Source organism: Zalophus californianus, chromosome 16 (genome assembly GCF_009762305.2).
Source record: "Zalophus californianus isolate mZalCal1 chromosome 16, mZalCal1.pri.v2, whole genome shotgun sequence".
In the NCBI taxonomy this organism is placed as follows: Eukaryota; Metazoa; Chordata; class Mammalia; order Carnivora; family Otariidae; genus Zalophus; species Zalophus californianus.
The window spans coordinates 11,845,669-11,865,596 of record NC_045610.1 but is presented as its reverse complement, the minus strand read 5'-3'; the positions used below and the strand labels follow the sequence as shown (position 1 = coordinate 11,865,596).

General features: G+C 55.7%; 1 protein-coding gene across 3 annotated transcripts in view; it reads left to right on the top strand.

Annotated features, from left to right (window-relative positions):
- Window positions 1-19,928, top strand: part of DRC3 (dynein regulatory complex subunit 3) — a 33,645-nt gene that overhangs the window by 10,726 nt on the left and 2,991 nt on the right. For all 3 annotated transcript variants that reach the window (XM_027568620.2, XM_027568619.2, XM_027568618.2), the window contains 8 exons: window positions 84-250; window positions 1,672-1,818; window positions 5,287-5,406; window positions 6,067-6,179; window positions 7,510-7,684; window positions 12,124-12,255; window positions 14,286-14,356; window positions 16,553-16,676. In XM_027568620.2, coding sequence (XP_027424421.1) covers window positions 84-250; window positions 1,672-1,818; window positions 5,287-5,406; window positions 6,067-6,179; window positions 7,510-7,684; window positions 12,124-12,255; window positions 14,286-14,356; window positions 16,553-16,676 — 1,049 coding nt within the window. The remainder of the gene's footprint in view (window positions 1-83; window positions 251-1,671; window positions 1,819-5,286; window positions 5,407-6,066; window positions 6,180-7,509; window positions 7,685-12,123; window positions 12,256-14,285; window positions 14,357-16,552; window positions 16,677-19,928) is intronic.

Below are 19,928 nucleotides of genomic sequence, written 5' to 3'. Positions count from 1 at the left end.
TATCTCCCAGGGCGTGAGTAGCCCCGATGGGTCTGTTTCAAGACAGTCCACCCACTGGACCCTCACAGCCCTCTTCCTCCCAGACCTGTCCTTCAACAACATCGAGGCCATCGAGGGGCTGGACACGCTGGTGAACCTGGAGGACCTGAGCTTGTTCAACAACCGGATCTCCAAGATTGACTCTCTGGATGCCCTGGTCAAGCTGCAGGTGTTGTCGTTGGGCAACAACCAGATCGGCAACATGATGAATGTGAGCTCTCGGGCCCGGGACTGGAGTGGCCGCCCCTGCCGTTCCTGCTGTCCTGCCGGCCGGGCCCTCTAGATCATCAGAGTAGCCGGGGACAGGGGAGGGGGATCTGAGGCCAGGAGAAAGGTAGACTTAGCCACCCAGATCACCCCCTTCTCCTAGAAAAGCCAGAAATCCAGACTGCTCTACCAGAGATTGGATCATGTTTAAACACCATGTTTAACCCATGCTTAGCCCACCGGTGGAGGCCAGTTCATACCTCTCTGCCTCTTCCCCTGAGCCCCACACTCACTCGAACATTTGCTGCGGTGAGGACCTACTGGATGTGGGGCCTTGGGCCTGAGCTCAAGGGTACAGAGACAAAGGTCTGGTCCCTTTGGGGGTGCCCAGCACACACCCATATAATCAAGGCACGAGGTGACAAGAAGCCAGCGTCAGCCCAGGACATTGGCAGTGTGGGGGAAGGCAAGGTGACCCCCCTGCACGCCCCTAGAACAGGTGAGCTGACCTCTGGGTCCCCTGACTGGTCTGTTCTCTCAGTCCCCATCTGTATATCCTTACAGCACTTACCCCCAAGCGGGAACAATTTTATTTACTTTCTACACCATTCCTCTTCCCTGCCACTCAAATGTGAGCCCTTGCTGCAAGGGGAGGGACCGCGTGAGCTTTGTTCCCACTGTGTCCCCAAGGCCTAGCACATGCCTGAGGCCTGGCAGGTGCTTAATAGTGTTTGTGGAACACATAAACACAGAACCGAGAGAAACTCCTTCGGAAAGCATGCTGGGTTTCTTCTTTTGCATAGTACAGTGTCTGGGTGTTCAGAACATGCTGCCAAGGGAAGCATTAGCTACATTGTTGACTTTTCTCCCCCTTTACTGAAATAGAATATAGGAAGAATAAATGGCAGGTGGCGAATGTTCCTCTGTCATCCAGTTAATCCAAGGTTACTACGAATAGGGTTCCATTTATTTTAACAGATCTGGCCCTGACACAGGGTTTACAAGGGAAAAGGCACACCTGCTCTGTGTGACCAATAGTAACAACGACCACCACCACCATTTACGGAGCGGGCGAGAGGCCCACCTCTAAATGCTTTCTGGAGCTCATTTCCTTTGGTCCCTCCACACCTATGACACACGTAATAGCATCCTTATACCCATACTACAGATGAGGAGACGGAGGCTCACAGATGTTAGGCAACTTGCCCAAGGTCCCACAGCCGACCTTTGAACCCAGGTCTGCTGATCAGGACAGCCGTCCAGCCTGGAACCCCCAGCCCACTCCTCGCTTGTCGCTCCAGCCACACTGATGGTGTCCTGGCCAGTCTGTGGACACTGGCAGAGGGCCGAGGGGAGAGGCCACCGGGGCTGGTGTCCGCCTTGCGGCAGTCAGGCAAATGCGTTGCTCCCCCCCCTTCTCCCCAGATCATCTACCTGCGGCGGTTCAAGGCCCTGCGGACGCTCAGCCTCTCTGGGAACCCCATCGCAGAGTCAGAGGATTACAAGATGTTCATCTGTGCCTACCTTCCTGACCTCGGGTACCTGGACTTCCGGCGCATTGACGACCACATGGCAAGTGTCTCCCTCGGGGTCTCCCAGCTCTGCTGCCTTTCCTGAGAGGAATGGAGTCCATGCCTGGGGGGCACTGAAGTGACAGGGAGTGCCCGGGAGAGCCCAGCAGAAGCGGGGAGGACTGGCCCACAGGTCTCAGTGCTGGCCCTGCCCGGCTTCGGTCCCGGAGCAGAGCACAGCGCCTGGGTGGACTGCGCCAGCTTCTGAGTGTGGGGCCCTCTGCCTGCCAGGGCCTTCTGGAAGGTCCACAGAGATGGGGTGGGGTCAGAGAGCTGCCCCTCCTCAGACCTTGGCTTTCTCTTGTCCCATGACAGTACCAGAACCTGCGGCTTGAACTCTAATCCTCTCAAGTATTTTTTTTTTTTTCATTTAGACAATAATTTGAAAGTCAGCATGGGCTCCAGTCCTCGGAACAGGCCACAGAGCTGTTGGGGTGTGTTTCCCAAAGCTCATTATAGAACCAGGGGACAGCCTAACACAGCACGGCTCCAAAGGCATTCACTCCCCGGCCCCCAGAAGTTTCCGTAAAGGGCAGATAGCCGAGCCTGGGCATCCCCATTGTGCTATAAGGAAACAAAGTCTCTTTTCACAATTCCGAGACTTGCCTAGAAGCATCAAGATAAATAATGAGTCAGAGAAAAGCAGAGCAGAGTTCTGCAAAGCAAGAGCACCTGAAACTCCCTGTCACTTGGTGCTGCAGGGCTTGGGCCCCAGAACAGCTGGGCCGGGACACAGGCCACCAGGGGAGGGGCCAGGATGTCTCCCGGGTCTCCAGCTGGAGTGCTGGATGGCTGGGGGGCCGCTCGCCTCAGCAGGACTGTGGGAGGACAGAGGTGCAAGGGCAGGCTCTTGAGGTACCCCTCAGCTCTGTGGCGCTCTCCTGGAGGGCTCCCCCTGTTTTCAGCACGCCACTTTTAAGTCGAGGCCCTGGACTGTGCCTGAAGGCTGGCCCTCCCCTCAATGTAGGGGAACAGAGCACAGTCCCCACAAAGCACACAGAACGGGCAGGGGCTGTGAGTTTGCTTTGTGTGGGGAGGGGGGCCAGGAAGCAGGGCTGTGTTGGGGTTTAGGACTTATCCAGGTGAAGGTGGAGGCCTGTGGGGAAGATGGAGCAGTTTTCGGCAGATTTCCTGATGTGGTCAGCAGTTCGGGGATCTGGTGACTGGTGTGCAGAACAGGGGAGAGATGTGGGATGGGGGGGGTTGCAGAGAGAGGCAGAGGGCAGGGCTGGGGGAATGGAGGAGAAAGGAGGGCTCAGATACTAGAGACTCTTAAAAATTCAAATGTCCTTGGGGCGTCTGGGTGGCTCAGTCGGTTAAGCGTCTGCCTTCGGCTCAGGTCATGATCCCAGGGTCCCGGGATCGAGCCCCGCATCGGGCTCCCTGCTTGGCGGAGAGCCTGCTTCTCCCTCTCCCTCTGCCTGCCACTCTGCTTGTGCTGTCTCTCTCTCTGTCGAATAAATAAATAAAATCTTTAAAAAAAAATTCAAATGTCCTTATTAAAGTATCAATATGTAAGAAGACAATATAAGCATACAGCTCAATGAATAACATCTTTTTTTTTTTTTTGAAAGATTTTATTTATTTGAGAGAGCACGAGCGGGGTGAAGGGCAGAGGGAGAAGCAGGCTTCCTGCTGAATAGGGAGCCCGACTCGGGGCTCGATCCCAGGAGCCCAGGATCATGACCTGAGCCTTAAGGCAGACACTTAACCGACTGAGCCACCCAGGCGCCCCGAATAACATCTTTTTAAAAGATTTTATTTATGTGAGAGAGAACGAGAGAGTACAAGCCTGCAGGAGCAGGGGGAGGGGGATGGGGAGGGGCAGAGGGAGAAGCAGGCTCCCTGCTGAGAGGGGAGCCCCATGCAAACTGGGGCTCAATCCCAGGACCCTGGGATCATGACCTGAGCCTTAAGGCAGACGCTTAACTGACTGGGCCACCCAGGCGCCCCTGAACAGCAGATCTTTAGAAGGATTTTAACTCTGCAGTATAAGCCCTTTGCAGCCAAGGCCCAAGTTAAGGCACAAAACTACAATGATCCATATACTGACCTCGTGCTCAGGAGTGAGGCTGGGATGGGCTTCAGGCAGCGCAGGACAGTGGAAAGAAAGCTCAGGATGTGGAATCAGACAGACGCGGGGGATGCCCCTACCTTCCTTGGTGGCACCAACACACATATCCCACAGATACGTGAACATGCCAAGAGGGAAGGACACAGGCTGAGATGTACAAGGTGGGGTCTGTGGTTTGGGGATGGCTTCCCCAAGGCAGTGGTTCTGAGCTGGGATCTGTAGGGTGGGCAGGGGTTGGCTGGTGAAGGAATGGCCTGGGCCGGAGGCAGAGCACATGCAGAGGCCTGTGGCAGGAGGTAGCACGGGGAGGGGGCCAGTGGCTGGAGCTCAGAGAGCCGGAGCAGGAGGGTGGCAGGCGGGGCCTTGCAGGCTACGGCAGGAGCTTGTCATTACCCTGTGCCCAAGAGGAAGTCCTACAAGGGAAGCAAGCGACTGACTGACAAGATCAGGTTTGCAGCTCACAGAGATTGCTCTGGCTGTTTCCTGGGGAGCAGTGGGCAGACTCGGTGGGGGGCCAGGGTGCGAGGGGGAGGCCGCCCAGGAGGCGGAGGCAGGGGTCCTGGCCAGAGAGGATGGTGAGACGTGATCAGGAGCTAGCATGACCGGGCCTGGGCGCAGCCTGGGTCTGATGGGCAGGGGAGGGTCCAGGACGTCTCCCGGGTCTCCGGCTGGGGTGCTGGATGGCTGGGGGGCTGCCCACCTCAGTGGGACTATGAGAAGACAGAGGTCCATCTTGGACATGGTGAGTTGGCAGTGCTCTTGAGGCAGCCAGGGGAGAGAAGGATTCAGAAGCTCCCGTCTGGCTCTCAGAGGTAGGGTCTGGGCTGAGGGTAAAGACCACAGAGTGTCCTCTGAGGACGGAGCAATCAGACGTGCTTGTACGTGATGCCAACACACCCGGGGTGTGTAGAGTGAGCCTAGAGGGGTGAGGACTGAGCCCCAGGGGCTCCAGCAGTCTCTGGTGCCTATAGGGGGATGTGCAGGAGGGGCGGGAGGAGAGCCAAGAGGCGGCAGGGCACAGAGCCAAGGTCCGAGGCCCTTGTCACCAGGCCTGTGATTCAGGCAACTCATTTGACCTCTCTCCCATGGTGCATCCCAGAGCCAGAACAGCCACTGTGGAGAGCTGGGGGCACAAGTCACTGTGGCCCCAGGGCGTGTCCCACAGATCCTGCGTCTGCCTGTGCTGCCTTCCCCCATCTTCGGGGTCCTTCTCTAATTTCCCTTAAACTCAGAATACTTGGAAAAGGCCCCGAGGAAGCAAGCCATTCTTGTGCCCGCAGCCCTCACTAGGGGGCTGTCCACACCCCGCCCAGGCTTAAGGGGACCACAGGACGCCGCCGCCCAGAGGCACCGAACAGGCCCCGGGAACAATGCCACTTCCCGCCCCCCCCCCAGAAAGATCTGGCAAGGAGTAAGCACCAGTACAGCATTGACGGGCTGAAGCAACAAGAGCACCTGACCCAGGCCCGGCTGGACGATGAGCGGGCCCGGCAGGAGGAGCTGAAGAAGCACAAGGTACTCTGCTGGCAGGGGCCCTGCCGCCTGCCTCACGCTGCCCTGGCGCCAGGACGCCGGCCACAGCTTGTGGGCCCCATGTGACGAACATTTGCAGGGCCCAGGCCCCGGAAACCCCGGAAACCTGTCTTGATTGAGAACGCCCCGACGGAGCATGTCCGTCATCCAGAGGCCAGTGCCCCGTCCCCGCCTTGCTCTGCTGGCCACCTGCCCCCGGAGCCAGCCGCAGCTCAGCCTAGACACCACCTGTCCCGTGTCCTCACCAGCGTGCCGGCTGCTGGCGCGAGGCCCTGCAGACACGATCTGATAGAGCAGCTCTTTCTTTTGAACGGCCCCTGGGCAGCTCCCTGGTGGCCAGGAAGGTTCAAGTCCTTCCTCAGCACGGCCCCGGACCCCTTCCTCCCGATAGCCGGCACCCCTTCCTCCAGCCAGACCGAGCCCTGCGCAACCTTGATGCCCCTGCACCTCCGCACGTGCCCTTCCCTGCCCTGCCTTCTTCAAGGGCTGAAGCCCTAGGGCAGCATCCCCTCCTCCACTCTCTGCACAGTGTCCAGTGCCCCCGGTGCCCAGCGCAGGGCCCGGCCCACTGAGCCCTCGCCAGGGCCCGTGAGATGAATCTGAGTCCCCACCCCCCGAGCCCTGCTGTGCTTCTGACCGTAGGTCGCGTTCGTCGAGCACCTGAACGGCTCCTTCCTGTTTGACAGCATGTACGCCGAAGACGTAGAAGGCAACAAGCTGGCATACCTGCCTGGCGTCGGCGAGCTCCTGCAGGCATATCCTCCCAAGGTCATGTCCACCCCCTCTGGCAGAGCCTGGGCCCCGCACCAGCAGCCGGCAAAGGGCAGGTCCACTTCTGCTCGGGCCTCTGTTTCCCCATTTCCCCCAAACCCTAGAACATAAAACCCCTCCTTCACAGCGGTTACCCAAGGAGCAGTGAAGCACCAGGTCAGCTGAGCGGCATGGGGGAAAAGGCTGTCTAGATTTCAGGGGACTCACTGAGTCTCTGATCAGCGTGGCACGGGGTCTGCTGTGCTACACAAGCCAGGTTGTCAAGGAGGGGAAATTGACGTGTGTGGCTGTGGTACTAAGCCTCAGTACCTATATTTACTGGGTTCTGCTGTGTGGTTTGCATACCGTGTTTATAATTTCCCAACTGCCCACTAGATGGGTCCTGTGATTAATCCCATTTTATAGTTGGGGAAGCTAGACTTGGAGAGGGTGATTTGTCCAAGGTCATGCAGCTAGAAGCTGGGATTTGAGCCCTTGTCTGTGGGGCTAAGAGCCTACATCCTTTCCCCCAGTTGGCTGCTGCCCAGAGGACGGGATTGGCACTTGTCATCCTGGCTACGGGCAGGATAATAGCGCCATCCCTGGGTAGAAAGAAACTCTCTCTTGAAACCTCAACATTTTAGAAAGGGTGGGGGAGGGGAGGGTGTGAGGCTAAGCAGAAGGTGACGAGCCAGGACTCTGGGCCAGCTACATGGGCTCCCGGCCAGGCTATGCCACCCACCAGCTGGGCGAGCTGGGTGAGCTGGGCTCACATCTGGGCTGTCGCGCCTGCCTGATCTCAAGGGCTCTGTGCTGCAGGTGAGGAAGCCGAGGCCCAGGGCAGGTGAAGTGGCTTGCCAGGGAGAAGCAGCAGCAGAGCTGGGACTTGAACCTGGATCTCTCTGCTTCAGGCCTGAGGTCCCCTGACCCCTGCAGGCTCCCTCAGCGTGTCTGCAGCAGCTGAGCACGGAGACAGGCCCCCAACAAAGGTGCCCCTGGAGAACACACCAGAGATAGAACTACACTGGCTGGGGCTGGCTCGCCCTGGGCTCCTAGCCTCGCCCCGGCCCCTTTAGGTCCCCCAGGATGCCTCTCCTCTGCTCTGTAGTCCCCCCCACCCCCACCCCCACCCCCACCCCGAGGCCCCTGCTTCCTTCCCCGAGGCCAGTCCCACTCCTGAATCCTTCAGGCTGGGGATGGAGATGCCCCAGCACCACACTAGACTCCGAATCTCAACTCCTGGCCCCCTCGCCAGGAGCTACCACCACCTCCGTCTTGCACCCTGCCACCAGTCTGCCCCCAAGACGGCCAGCAGCCTCCTTAACGGCCACTCACCTACAAGGACAAATTCGTCATCATCTGCCTGAACATTTTTGAATATGGCCTGAAACAGCAGGAAAAGCGGAAACTGGAGCTTGACACCTTCAATGAGTGTATCCAGGAGGCCATCCAGGAAAACCAGGAGCAGGGCAAACGCAGGATTGCCAAGTTCGAGGAGAAGCACTTGCTGGTAGGCTCTGCCCCTCCCTGTCCTCTCCCTACCCCCTGCTCCAGACGCTGACCCCACCCCACGGGCCTGGCCCCACTGCTGGGGATACGCACCACCTACCTCTGATGAGCCCTAAGACCCGTGGTCATTGTCCCCATTTGCTGGCAGTCATGCAGCTCAGTGGCAGATGCAAGTTTAGCCTTCCCCCACCACCAGCCACAGCTCCAACACCACACCAGGGCTGAGCCCAGGGTGAGAGGCCTGTGGGCCTCCTTCACCTAAAACACGTCATCATTACCGTTAACAACAGTGTTACTGTTACCACTCCTGTTAACAATGACAAGGACAATAACTACTACTTCTCTTTTGGTCATTTGTTCATTTAGTAGACATTTTCTGAGCCCCCACCCCCACCCCGCTCAGTGTCTTGTCCTGGGAAGCTGGACCCCTGCTGGACATGGCTCTTGCCCTTAGTGAGCTCCCACCTGTGCGGGGTGCAGACCCAGGCCCTCCCTACTGCAGTGGGGAGCCCGGGGAGCCTTGAGGGTTCCTGGAGGGACCTTAACTCAGGCTGAGGCTCACAGGACAAAGAGAAATGGGCCACGGATGGTGGAGGAAGGGCATTCCAGCCGAGGGAGCAGGCCCAGGTGTTCAGGACCTGCTGACCCCAGGCCACTCGGCCCAACCCAAGCAGCGGCCATGTGTGCTTCGTGGGACTTGTTTCTTGCAGTTAGCATTATTATTTTAGAGAGCGAGAGCGAGAGAGCATGCTCAGGTGTGAGTGGGGTGGCGGGGCAAAAGGAGAGAGAGAGAGAGAGAGAATCTTAAGTAGGCTTCACGCCCACTAGGGCAGAGCCCCGCACGGGGCTCGGTCTCACCACCCTGAGGTCATGACCTGAGCCGAAATCAAAAGTCGGACACTTAACCGACTGAGCCACCCGGGCACCCGTAGTTAGCATTATTTTTAGAGACCAATTCTTGTTCTAAATCACAGATCTTCGTGAGACTCTAAGGAAAGCTGTGGACCTTCTTTCTCCTCAAAAAACTGTCCACGCAGGGCACCTGGGTGGTTCAGTCGGTTAAGCGTCTGCCTTCAGCTCAGGTCCTGATCCCAGGGTCCTAGGATGGAGCCCCGCGTCGTCAGGCTCCCTGCTCCGCGGGAGGCGTGCTTCTCTCTCTCCCTCTGCCCTCTCCTCTCTCTCTCAAAATAAATTTTTAAAAAAATTATTAAAAAAGAAAAAAAAAAACCCAACTGTCCACGCACACCAAGTCTGTGAGCACTTGCCTGCAGTGTCAGGGGCTTCAAGATACCCACAAAGCCAGTCCTGGTTGGGAACTTAGTTTGAAGTCAAGCAAAACCCCCTGATAAGGCACGTTCAGATATAAGGCGGCCGGCGATGGGCCCCCGTGTGCTTCCCCGCCCTCCTCACCTCCTCACTCCGCAGGCCCTGTTCTTGTCCCTGGTCTTGTCTGGTTGGCCTCGCCAGTGACCCCACATTCTGTGTGATTTAAGCCTCGAGACCCTCCTCCTCAGGTTATGGGCAGGGGTGTTACTGCGTTCAAGCGGAAGTTCAAGCCTGTCAGCAGAGGAACACATTTGGCTCACATGTGTGTTTTGTTTGGCCTGCAGAGGCTTTTAAAACGTTTTGAACATCCTACTGACATTCTAAACGGGAAGATTTCACAGAAAAATTGTGGTTGCCAGCTTCTCTGGAGGCAGTTGTCAGCAGGGTCTCAGTGGCGGTTGTCCCCTCTGGACAAGCCACATTTCCAGTCCCCCGATCCCTGTCTGGCACATCCTCCATGACATTTATCTGGCCCCCAAAGCCACTGGATTCGGGATGTCTGGACGCCAGCCAGCTGGCTCCTCCTGAAGCCCTAGGCCTGGGCCCAGCCTCCTCAGCAACAAATCCCCCCCCTGGAGAAGCAGGACATGGGCCAGGCTACTGTCAGTTCTCCTGCTGGCGCCAAGCCTGACTCCCTGACGTCCAGGGCGGAGGTCTTCAAAGCACGCCTGCTCCTCCTGCTTCTGAGGCGCCGGTCCCCACAGACTCATCATGGCGACACTCCCAGAGGCCGCCTGGGATGAGCAAACTAAGCTCATCCTCCTAGGGCCGAAAGTAGTGGTCTCATGCAGCCCCCACACAAGAGTCTGCAGGGGCCCGACAAGGGGCTCATGCCCCAGCCCAGGGGGTGCAGCCTGGCACTGGGATTTTCCAGAGCTCTCCAGGGGCCTCCAATGCTCAGCCCCAGCTGAGCCCGCTCGCTGGCTTAGAAGGTCACAGGACTCCATGAGCCTGAGGTTCCTCAGGGGACCTCTCTGAGCTTGTCCTGTACTCTCCCCCCCAACCCCCACTAGCCCAGGACTCCCGCAGTGCCCCCTCCCGGTGCCCAGGGGGGCACGGCTTGGGGTCAGCAGGCAGGTGGGCACAATGCTCATGTGGACCCCTCGCTGGTGACCCTCTGCTAGCCTCCATTTCCTCATTAGAGAAATGGGGGTAACTGCCTCCTAGAACCGTGCTGGGGACTGTGAGCAGCAGTGTGTGTAGTTGGCAGCACTGGACAGGCGGTACATGCTGATTAGCATAGTGAGCATGGGCACAGAAGGACCCCCGCAGGCAGGGGCGTACGGTCCGCCGGCCTCCCGTCCCTGTGCACGTGCGCACGCACGAAAATGTGGCATGCGCTCTTCCGCACCTTGCTTCTTTATGCAGCTTAGAGATCCTTCCAAAACTTGAGTCGCTTCCTTTTTTCTTTTTTAAAGATTTTATTTATTTATTTGAGAGAGAGCACGAGAGGGAAGAGGGTCAGAGGGAGAAGCAGACTCCCTGCTGAGCAGGGAGCCCGATGTGGGACTCAATCCCGGGACTCCAGGATCATGACCTGAGCCGAAGGCAGTTGCTTAATCGACTGAGCCACCCAGGCGCCCTTCCTTTTTTCATAGTTGTAAAATCTCTCATTGCGTGGATGAGCCGTGATTTATTAAAGCCAGTCCCTGTTGATGGACAAGCCGGTTTTTTCCGATCTTCTGCTCTTCCCACCCGTGTCGCCGTGGGTAGGTTGGCGCAGGTTTGATCTGTAGGACGAAGTCCTGCAGGTAGAACTGGGTGTTGCTCCTTTTGCTAGTTACGGCTCAGCTGTGTTCGGTGGAGGCCGGACCCGTGCTGCCGGCTCCTTGTCAGACCACTGTTCCCAGGCTTCCTCGTCTCTGCTGATCTGGTACACTTGGAGTGCATTTGGTTTCTCTTCAGTGAGGGTACATACTGCATGTTTCACAAACATTTGTACGTCTTACTCCGTGAACTGTTTGTTCTTATAACATGCCCTAACCCATTTTTTCTACTTGGTTTTTGGTCTGGATCTTTTTTTTTTTTTTTTTTTAATCATTACTTTGTAGGAGCTCTTTATAGATTGAGAAGTTAGCCCTGGGTCAGTGCAATGAGTTGCAAATATGGTTATATAATTTATCAAGTCTTTTTTTTTTCCTTGTTATACTTACAAAGGACTTCTTCTCTCTGAGATTATTTATTAAAACCCACCCATTTTTCCTTCTAGTACTTTTATGACTTTACTTGGTACATTTAAATCTTCACTCTGTGGGGAAATTTGTTTTCATGTAGGTTCGAGGTAGGGATTGAACCTGATTTTTCTCCATACAGGGTAGCCATTATTATAAATATCATTCATCACACTGAATTGTGTCAAGTTACTCTGTCCTCCTTCCCAGCTAATACCATATAGCAACAGAAACAAGTTGACAACGCATCTGATGGCCAAGTCCCCAGGATGTTTGTTAGTGAATGGCTGGAATTCACTGCCAGGTTTGGACCCCAGGGTGCTCTCTAGCCCATGAGCATCCTCTCATTCCAAACAGTCCAGCTCTGGGGTGCTCTGTGGGCCCAACTGGTTTCCTAAGGACTGGACATCTTTCCAGTGTCTCTCCCTACCCATGCCTGCTGTGGACCTTTTATTGGAGACTGTTTGCCGAGCCCCTGCTGAGAGTCAAGAGCTCATATATACTGCCTAATCCCCAGGACTCTGTGACACACACACTTCTCTCCCCCTTTACATGAGGAAAGCAAAGCTTCGAGAACAAAGGGGGCACACTCGAGGTCACACTGCTAATAAGTGACCCAGACAGACAGGCGGATTCAAATTCAGGTTCACTTGACTCTGAAGCCATTGCTCCTTCCGCCCAGCCCAGCCACCTCTAATGGAAACCAGAGCTAACGTGGATGGAGCACTCACTAACCAGTACTAGCATCCGCTCTAACTGCCTCCAGGCACGGGGAGCATGAATAGCTTCCACAAGCCCACGAAACTGCCAAGTGGCGGAGCTGACACTTGAACGTGGACAGTCCAACCCGAGTCTAAGTTCTTAGCCACAAAACCAACTGTCGCCTGTCATTAACTAATTACACTTGGTCATGGATTCCTAAAGCACAGGTTTTTATTTCCAGAGTCTAAATGCCATTCGAGAGCAGTCCAACCTGACCAACATCGAGATAAAGATAGTGGAATATGGCGAGGACATCACGGAGCTGTTCAACGTGCTCATGACACTGGAGATGCACTTGGTAGAACAGCTGGAGGTGAGGCCAGGCCCCTGGGGCACAGACGTGGCGCGATCGTGCCCTGCCCGTCCCATTTGCAAGAACGCAGTAATTCAGCTGCAAAACCGTACTCGAGCTGGAACCTTCCCGGGCACTCCTCTGCTGGAAACGTCCAGTGCGACTCAGCGCGGCCGACTAAAGCTTTTTTTGCTCATCAGTCCTGTGTTTGCTTTTAATATATTTCAATCATTCAGAGTGCAAGTGATTCTTGTGCCACATGAGAGGTGAGCTCATTCCTCTGGAATGCACCCCCTATCCTGGAAGACCCCAGAGCCTCAGCAGGGAGAGGTGGCTTTTTTTTTTGTTTTTGGGGTTTTTTTTTAAGATTTTATTTATCTGACAGAGAGAGACACAGCGAGAGAGGGAACACAAGCAGGGGGAGTGGGAGAGGGAGAAGCAGGCTTCCTGCGGAGCGGGGAGCCTGATGTGGGGCTCGATCCCAGGACCCTGGGATCATGACCTGAGCCGAAGGCAGATGCTTAATGACTGAGCCACCCAAGCGCCCCCCCCCCTTTTTTTATTAGACCCAAGGAGCTGTCTGGGTGCTTGAAAAACACAGTGGGCCCCCGCTCTAGGATAGAACAAAAGCTCCTCCGCATTGCAGCCTGCTTTGCCGCATCCCAGAGCCAGGCGAGAAGCCTGCAATTCAGCACTAAGTCGGGGAAGCACAGCGCGCTGCTATCTAGAATTCCTTATAGCCCGAGTGACTCGCGTGTTCACAAGGCAGCCGAGGCTGGGAGTCTGAGGGGCCGTGATGAATCGAACCTCATTGGATGCTGCCGTGGCTGGGCCAAGAGATAGCGCCTAATCAGTTCCTCACGTGTCAAGTGACAGCTCAGACACGGATAGATCTGCCCATCTCAGCACAGGGCAGATGCTCGCTCCCCGCTGGGGAAGGCTCGAGTGCTGTGGAAAGCCACTCACGGAGCATCAGCGGACGCTCAGGCAGTGGCTCCTGACCTCTTCCTGCAGGGAGAGCCCCTTTCTGACATCCAGAAGCTCCCCAGAACCTGTGCATGCTCGGGCGTACTGGTATCACCAGGAGCCAAGAAGCTGTCAGGTGCACTCGTGCTTTTCAACAACCCCATGTTTATTCATTACGACAGTGTTTACACACATTGGAAAAATGTGCAGCTCAGCCTGCAGTCAGTCATCAGACTCGGGCAGATTCCCGGTGCCCTTGGCACACCCTGCAGCCCCTGGAGTCCAAGGTTGATCAGGGGCATGACCCATCCTGGGGCGGGGGGGCGGGGGTCACAGGGGAGCAGGCCTCACCATCACATTTCCCATGGTTCCCTCACTCAAGTCCCATTTAGGCCCTGGGTGCCCAGCTAAGCGCTGGGATGCAGCAATGCAGGGGTGCACTGGGGGGAGGTGGAAGCCAGGCTCGCACCTGTACTCACAGCGAGAGGTCAGGGGTCACGGCCAGCATTACTGAGGCACCTTGCAAGGCATTTTGTGTGAAGTAACTCATTCTAACTTCACCGCAATTCCACAAGACAGTTATTACAAAGGAAACCCATTTCATGGATGAGGACGTTGAGGCCCAAGGAAATTAAACACGGTGGTAGAGCTGGGATACTGATCCAGGCAGTCTGGCTCTTAGCGACTTTCTCCCCTGTTTCTCTGGAGGTGATGGACAGATGCCAGTGAGAAGCCCAATGGAAGGGGGTTAGCTCTGTGTGTGTATGTGGGGCTTGTGGGACAAACCTTCCTGGCAGAGGGACCAGCAGGTTCAAAGGCCTGAAAGAAGCTTTGAGTTAAACTGTCGGGGTGGTGAGTAAGCTGAAGTGGCTGGAGAGTACCACAGCTGTGAGAAAGAGATCAGGAGAGAGGGCCAGTTCACAGACATCTACCTGGGAAGGTCAGAGTGGTTGGTCTTTACCCTGAAGGTCTGGGATTAGAGGAGGTACCTGCTAAGTTTCACAAGATCACCTTTTGCTCTGATACTAGGTCAGTCGAGTTCATGTCTAAATATTCATGTTAACTGTGTTCGTTATCATTTCCAGGAGACTATAAACATGTTTGAAAGGAACATCACGGACTTGGTGGCACTCTTTATTGAAAATGTCCAGAGCCTATATCCTTTCCTTGATGACCCTCCACGGCAAGGTGCTACTGGCCCATAGCAGTGCTCCTCGTACCTCCAGGGGAACCAGGGGAGAGGCGCTTGCATTTTTTTTTTTTTAAGATTTTATTCATTTATTTCAGAGAGAGAGCATGAGTGGGGTGGGGGAGGAGCAGAGGGAGAGGGAAAAGCAGACTCCCTTCTGAGCAGGGAGCCCAAAGTGGGGCTCAGTCCCAGGACCCTGGGATCATGACCTGAGGCACCCAGGCTCCCCGACACTTGCATTTTTTTTTATTTGTTAGTTGTTTATTTATCAAGACAAACTATGCCATAAGCCAATATTCGTATTTCAGAGTTCAGGAACACAGGTCAGTGACAGACTTCAGTGGAACTCAACCCAAAGAAATTCTTTACATTCCCAAATCACTTTGCACTCTGAAAGATACCAGCCTTCTTCACCTCCTCAAACTCTTTCATGGAATCGTAATTTCTGCAGAAATCTGCGTACGCCTTCTTTCTTGGTTCGGCCATGGCAGACTTACAGAAAAGCTGCAATCCCCAGGGACGCAGCGAACGCTCCAACAATATGAAATCGCAGACGCTTGGCCAGAAGGCCTTGCATCTGAGATTTCATCAAAGCACTGGAAGTCATGGTAGTTATTCTCCTCAACACCAACCTCAAACCTAACGTCCTCCCTAACTGATACAGAAATGGACCCCGACCGATACTTGCATTTTTAACAAAACACAGAGAAGGGTACAGCTCCTTCACGAACTAAGCAGGATGCAAATCAGTGTAGTCCCCTTCCAGGGGGCCACCTTTGGGATCACACCTACCCCCTCCCACTACCACCAATACCCTAAACAGGTTGGGAGAGATAGTAAAAAGGCAGGGCTTTATAAGCATTCTTCACTTTTTACCAGAAATACCTGAGCCCCAGTTTGATGTACAGAAAGATCTCTACTTGCACCAAGGTGCTATCAGACCCATCACAGGATCCCATGTCGTGGGACTCTCCACCTTTGAGATTAGAGGCATGTAAAACCTCCCATTTTTCACCAAGGAAAAAGCTCACCTTCAAAAGATGGAGATTTGGCAACCCCTTGGAATGTTCAAAGAATGTTCTGCAGGGTCTGAGGGAGTTTCCCGACCCTCAGAACAATGGTGCCTTGTTTAGAGTAAAGGTTTGGATGCCTAGCCTAGCCAGGTTACTGCGTGGGGCCCTGTTTGCGGTCGAAGCCCTGGCATATTTGTTGTCAAATGAGTGATGTTCACAGGGAGACCAACCCCCAGAATCCCTGCCTGCCTCCCGAGTTGCAAGTACACGGCGCCCTGGGAGCGGGGCCACATCCATGGTGCAGACACTGACCAATCCTTTATAATGAGATTGTCCGGTTAAATGTCAGGGTTAGGAGCCAACATTTGGGGCATGACCAACCCTTCTGCTACCTGAATTCGGGGCCCTGCATGGGGGGTGGGGGTGGGGGCAACTGCTCTGCTCTACCCCAGAAGTAACCTCTTCGTCCTGCCTTCCTGGGCCCACAGTCCTGCAAGGAGACAAGTTATGGAGGCAGAAGTAAGCAGAGGCCAGGGCCCGGAGCCTCCCTGAGGGAGGGTCCTCTGAGAACCTGAATGTGAGCCAGAGGGACAAGGCAAAAAAGTGGGGAGGACATTCCAGGCAGGAGAGGCAGCCCCGTGCAAAGGCCCTGAGGTCCTGAGAGAGATTCAGTTCCGAGAGAGGCTGCGATAGAGAGTGGGAAGCTCCTGGAGAGCCATGAGGATGGGACGGATGAGATCCAGTCTAGCCTAGCTACATGATTAAGAGCTCACTGGCTGCTGTGGGGAGAAAGGGCTAGAATGGGGAGACCAGGACTTGGTTTGCTGTCCAGGCAGGAGGCGGTGGCAGGAATAGAGGTGGAGGATAGAGGAGCTCTGCGGGGACCCAGCACCAGGGGGCAGTGATGTCGGGGTGTGTGTGTGTGTGTGTGTGTGAGACTCGGGGTGTGTGGTGTGTGTGTGTGTGTGTGTGTGTGTGTGTGTGTGTGTGTGTGTGGCTCTGGGGTTTCGTGCATGTGTACAACCGGCTGAGGGGTGCCCTTCCGCCCTGAAAAGTCTGTTCTTGTCTGGAGGAAATGGCCCGACCCTCTGAGGGGCTGCAGGGGCACCTGGCCTGCTCCGCCCCTGGCCTTTGCTTAACTCGGCTGCACGATGGCTCAGTGCCGGGACCTGGAGAACCACCACCACGAGAAGCTCCTGGAGATCTCCATCAATACTCTGGAGAGGATAGTGAAGGGCGAGCTCAACGAGGACCTGCCGGATGACGTGCGCGCTGTGAGCATTGTGGGCGGGGCCGTGGGCGCGGTGGGCGGGGCTCGGGCCCAGTGGGCCGGGCCGAGGGCGGTGGGAGGGGCTGGGGGCGAGGCGGGCGGGCTCAGGAGCCGGAGGGTCGGACGCAGTGCCCGCCCCCCACCCTCTGTGGCTCTAGTAAGCCTGAAAGCCTCCTACCGCCTGTTTCACCACCTGCAAAAGGGACGGACGGTAACCCCCTTTGCAGGGCGGTTGGCAGATGACGTAGATCAACAAATAAAACACCTGGTGGGCACTCAGTGGGGAGCAACTGAAGAGGAGCTCATGATAATTAAGTGGTTTCAACTTACCAACAGGTTGGTTTGCAAAAGGTCATTTCTGTGGGGCTTCTGGAAGTTTCTGAGAGAGGCAGTTACAAATAGAGGTTAAGTTCTGAGACTTCCCCCCCCCCCCACCCCCAGCAAGTCTTCCTAACCCTTGCGTGTCTGTGGTGGGCTGCACTAGTGTGGTGTTTGGAACGGCCCAAGCACCTGGGCTGCCTGGCCTGTTGCTGTCCCGCACCTTCTGTCAGCACGTCCAGTGACGGGTGGTCCCGCATCAGCAGTCAGCCCTAGCTCCTGAGGCTGCTCACCCGGGGAGGCTGTCCGGGTCTCCTGTGCTGTGGTCCAGTGGCGATGTGTGTTGTGTCTCCGGGGAGGGATGCAGGCCAGATCCTTGTCAGGAGCCTGCTTTCATTCCTTCATCCTTCATCCCACTCCCCACTTCTCAGCTTCTCTCACCTCCATGTTAGCATGAGATCAAGCCACACTGTCTGCCTGGACCACTGGCCTCCTTGCTACCCTTCGGTAGGCTATTATTCCCCACACAGCAGCCAGAGATCCTTAGAAAACCTCAGCATTCTGTGCCTCTGCACAACACATAGTAATGGCCTCCGGTGACCCGTGGAGTAAGCACTTCACTTTACCATAGTCCACCAGACCCCCGTGCCTGGCCTGCCTACCTCAGCCGCCTGCCCCGTCGCCCCAGCCTCGGAGCCATTTCCCAAACTCCCAGGCTTGCTCCTTTCATTTGATATTCCACCTAGCAGACATGCCCTTCCCTAAGCTCTCCGGGTGTCTGGCTCGTCCTTGTTCAGCTCTCAGCTCAAATGGCAGCTCCTGGGAGACATCAGTTTCCTGGAAAGCCACTGCGTCTCGATCACACACCCCATTTATCGCTGTCACAGCCCGTATTACAATTTCAAGCTCTCATGCGTGTGTTGATTTGCTTATGTGACTATTCACACCGCATCCAGGCTCAGGGGGAAGGCAGGGATGGCCTCTTCGCGGCCAGGTCCCTCGCCAGTGCCAGCAATGGTGCGTGGCACTGCCACAGTCCAGCTGAAGTGCCCTGAGTTCTCGAAGGCCCACTTCGTCAGGTGCTGGCTAAGTCCCCGCACAGAGACAAGCAGTCCCAGCTCCCACGGCCTCTGTCGGGGGCCGAGACAGACGCCTAGGGCAGCAGTGTGGTGGCCGGCCCGATGTGTTGCCGGCCCTCCCTCCCTCAACCCCTGCCAAAGCTGCTGTGACCAGATATAAGATGTCACTTCCCCTGAGCCCTGAAATAAGGCCGCCTCTAAGAGCCCACTCTGCTGTGCCCCAGAGGGACCATCGAGGGGTCATGGAGTTCCCCCACAGCACGCCTCCCAGTCTGTGACACTCAGCGGGCACAGGACTGACACATCCCTCCCTAATAACTGGGACACAGAAAAATATGGGCCCCGAAACTCAGTGGCAGACAAGCAGGCTGGACTGGTGCTTCCAGTGGCCAGCCCTCTCTCCTGCCAGAATGACTCTGCCTGACGCCATCTGTCACCTGTTCCTGTGGCTCCGGGAACGCTCAGTACCTGCCGACTGGGTGGGGGCCGGCCACAGTGGCTGGCGACACAGAGCTCCACTTGCCGTAGGCTCGCCACTGTCCGGGCATGGAAGCCTGAGGCTCACGTAGGATCTCCTTTATCTCCGCAAACAACCCTACAAAGGCGGTACTGTTATCATTCGCAGTTTACAGATAGGAAAACTGGGTAAGACTGCGTTTCAGAGAAGTCTGGTAAGCCGCGCAAGGTGACAGCGCTTGGGAGGACTAGAGTCTGGAATCAAACCCCAAGCCTGAGAGATTGTAAACTCTCCCTGTAGACTACAAGCTGGTGTTCTGGGTTTTCCCAGGGCCCCAGGCCCTAGGGTAATGGGGCTCTGCCTTGGGCTTGCTGGTAGGACTGGTGTCGAGTGCCACCCTCAAGGCCTCATGGGGGCAGCCAGCTGAGCCCACTGGACAGCCTGCCCTCTGTGGGCCAGGGTGAGCTCTGTCCTTTGGCGAACGCCTGCAGTTGCATGGAAAGACATCACCAGAACCTTAATACTGTGGTTTAGGTCTCCCTAGTTATTTTTTAAGTAGGCTCCACACCCAGCACGGAGCCCAACGCAGGGCTTGAACTCCCAACCCTGAGATCGAGACCTGAGCTGAGATCAAGAGTCAGACGCTTAACTGACAGAGCCACCCAGGCACCCCGAGTTCTCCTTACATTTAAGCAACAAGATGGAGCACATTGTTCTCAGGGCGGGGGGGGGAGGATGCCTTCACTGTAAGAAGTAATTGTACCAACAAACAGCTATAGCATTTACTGAGGGCCTCCTGAGGGCCAGCCGTCTGAGAAGCAGAAGCACCGGACACGTATTAGTTCTTTGTTTTTTTTTTTTAAGATTTTTATTTATTTGACAGAGAGCGAGCACAAGTAGGTGGAGTGGCAGGCAGAGGGAGAGGAAGAAGCAGGCTCCCCTCTGAGCAGGGAGCCAGACGTGGGGCTCGATCCCAGGACCCTGGGATCATGACCTGAGCCGAAGGCAGCCGCTTAACCGACTGAGCCACCCAGGAGCCCCGGACACGTATTAGTTCTTTTTTAATCTTCATATCAACACAGTAAAACAGGTACCATTATGGTTCCCTTTTACAGACGAGAAACCCGAGGCACGAGACGAGAGTAACCCGCCAAAGACACAGCATATACGTGGTAGAGCTGCGATTTGAACACAGGCAGTTTGACTCAGACTCAGAGCCTGTGGCAAGACAGGGATGTTCAGATGAGTGAATAGGGCCCTCAGTGAAGAAAAAAAAAAATCCAGTTTCTCTCATCTAATTATCAAGGAGCGGGATCGCGATAAAACGTCTCACGGAGGAGATTGTTTATCTCCTTAAAACTCCTCTCATTCAGTCCAGTGATTGTGATCAGCTCCCGCCACA